This window comes from Aspergillus thermomutatus (genome assembly GCF_002237265.1).
Source record: "Aspergillus thermomutatus strain HMR AF 39 chromosome Unknown NODE_611, whole genome shotgun sequence".
Classification (NCBI taxonomy): Eukaryota; Fungi; Ascomycota; class Eurotiomycetes; order Eurotiales; family Aspergillaceae; genus Aspergillus; species Aspergillus thermomutatus.
In genome coordinates this window covers 1-2701 of record NW_020798660.1, presented here as the reverse complement: position 1 = coordinate 2701, position 2701 = coordinate 1, and the positions used below count along the sequence as shown (strand labels likewise).

Genomic DNA, 2701 nt, shown 5'->3' with positions numbered 1-2701 from the left:
GATGCTTGGCTTTAATCTTGGAATAGCTCCATCCAATGCTCTTTAACTCACAGATTCGTGAGCGTAATTGAGGGGTCAATTCTTTGCCTTTACGGCCCATTTTGGTTGTTGATATCTAGGTAAGTAACGGATAACTACGCGTTTGGTGGTATTCTGCTGGCAGAATAGTAGGCGGTAAGGTAGGGGTGGTCGAATACTTTTTGCACCCCACTGCTACCTAGACACAAAGTCGGGTACCTAGTAAGTAGCAAGAAAACCGGACACTAGCAAAACCCATCAAAAGAGGAAGTACGAAGCAATACTCCGTACAGGCCATCTGTACCTATCCATATGTCCACGGCACTGTACCTAATCAGCTATTTACCGACCTAATAATATTGGAGGGGAAAGGTACCTTAGGTTAGGGCTATAGTAACTAGGTACCTTTAGGTATTCATTGTAAGTACAGAGTGCATTATATTATTGAAATAGGAAGTTCCACAGCTCTACCTTACCTTACTACTACTATAAGGTACCTAGCTACAAATTACTGGAAGTAGGTAAGGTACATAGATAGTACCTTAGCCTAGTGTGTAAGGTGAAATGGGCATTATTAGGTGGTATCCAGTGTAAGAATACAACAAACCTTTACCTGACAAAATTCCACTGTTCCATAGTGGATGTCAGAGATGGAAATAGAGCTGAAATTTTCAATACAGAGCTATGCTGGAGTCCGGGCAGTCGGCCAGAACCCTACCTTAGGTACTCCGTACCTAGGTACTTTTAGCTCTTCGGCCCACTCTTCTTGGAGCAAATCACCGATAACCCAAGCTTTCATTAGGACTTGATGCATGGTGATGAGCACTGTTAGCCAATTTTTCAAGTCTCATGTAGATTGCTGTTGATTGACTCAATGCTCCTATCATTATCACACACTTACAGACTGACACAGTTACTCCGCTCGACTCTTCGAGGAGAACATGGCTGATTCGGACGAAGAGTACGTTGGGGAAGTGTCCGACGAAGAAAACGATGTCAAAGGTTTCCGAGATGCCCGGGAAACAGCGCCTGTATCCCGTCCAAAGCGGAGAAAACAGCGCGGGGGTGCTGAATGGGAGGTTTCGAGGACTTGGGAGACCTTGGTCGAGGGTGCTGATGGCACAATCAGCTCTACTGTTGAAGGACTTTTAGAAGCCGGGAAAAGGAAGAGGTAAGCTTCGCTCAGAATTGAGACTCCGTATACATTTTAAGGGCCGTTGAGCTGAGCAGCATCATAATTATTACCGCCTTTTAGACTTTTGAGAGATACAACACCATTGCAACGTGGTATTATCCGGCATCTCATCTTGGTTCTGGATTTGTCCCAGTCCATGGCCGAGAAAGATCTGAGGCCGACACGATATCTTCTTACCCTGCGATACGCACAAGAATTTGTGCGGGAATTTTTCGAGCAGAATCCCATATCCCAACTTGGCGTGCTTGGCTTGAGGGATGGCCTTGCAATCCGGGTCAGTGATATGAGTGGCAACCCCACGGAGCACATCAGTGCCATACAGGCTTTGAGGGATCATGACCCCAAAGGACTTCCTAGCTTGCAGAATGGGCTTGAAATGGCACGTGGTGCTTTATTGTGAGTCCTTCTACACCAGAGCCGGCACACGTTCTACTCGTAAAACTGACCTGACGTCGATAGTCATACTCCTAGTCATGGAACCCGAGAAGTATTTGTGATCTTTGGATCTCTCCTTTCCTCCGATCCGGGCGATATACATCAGACGATTACCACGTTGATAAATGACAAGATCCGTGTCAGGATTGCAGGTTTGGCCGCTCAGGTGGCTATTTGCCGTGAACTCTGCTCGAGGACCAATGGGGGTGACGATACCACGTATGGTGTGGCACTCAACGAACAGCACTTTCGTGAATTAATGATGGATGTAACAACACCGCCTGTGACATATTCTCAAAAACAAGCCGCAAGCTCCCTTTTGATGATGGGGTTTCCGTCCCGTACTGTCGAAACTTGTCCCTCTCTCTGTGCATGTCATTCTAAACCTTCTTGCGGGGGTTACTTATGTTCGCGATGCAATAGCAAAGTCTGTGGGCTCCCTGCTGAATGCCCCTCTTGCGGTCTTACACTTATTCTGTCGACGCATCTAGCGCGATCTTATCATCACCTATTTCCACTCATGAACTGGGTTGAGGTTCCCTGGCAACATGCCTCACGCAGTTTGACATGCTTTGCCTGTGGCATATATTTCCCTACCGTTCCTCCCAAAGATCAGTGGCAAGCTACGGAGTCCCAGACAAAAGGAATGAGTGTCAGCAGCCGCTATGAATGTACAGTTTGCAGAAATCACTTCTGTATTGATTGTGATCTTTTTGCTCATGAAATTGTGCACAATTGCCCAGGCTGCCAGAGCGGGATTAGTGGGCTGGCTATAAATGACAGGCCTAAGAATCAGGCTGGCGCAGATGAAATGGACATCTCAGCATAATTGTTTTCTATTTCCCTTCATTTCCCATGTGAAGAAAAGACTCTTACGCATTACTGTCTTGGTTCGTTTTGGTAGACTGTGATTGCATGGCTGGCGCTTTTTTCTCTTCTGCCTCTGCTACTGTTTCTTATACCCATCTGACGCTGCCGACGATCTTCCGCGTGCCGATGTCTGTTGTCTTCGCTTCTTCTGTTCAATCATACAGTATCTCGTTGTATGCACAG

General features: G+C 46.6%; 1 protein-coding gene across 1 annotated transcript; it reads left to right on the top strand.

The window, feature by feature from the left end:
* Positions 1 to 959: 959 nt before the first annotated feature.
* On the top strand, positions 960 to 1867 carry CDV56_100277 (TFIIH/NER complex subunit SSL1; the record flags this gene model as incomplete). The annotated part of the gene is made up of 3 exons (XM_026753896.1): positions 960 to 1189; positions 1274 to 1609; positions 1673 to 1867. Coding segments are annotated over 3 exons (761 nt in total), but the record flags the coding sequence as incomplete, so codon positions are not given.
* Positions 1868 to 2701: the final 834 nt, after the last annotated feature.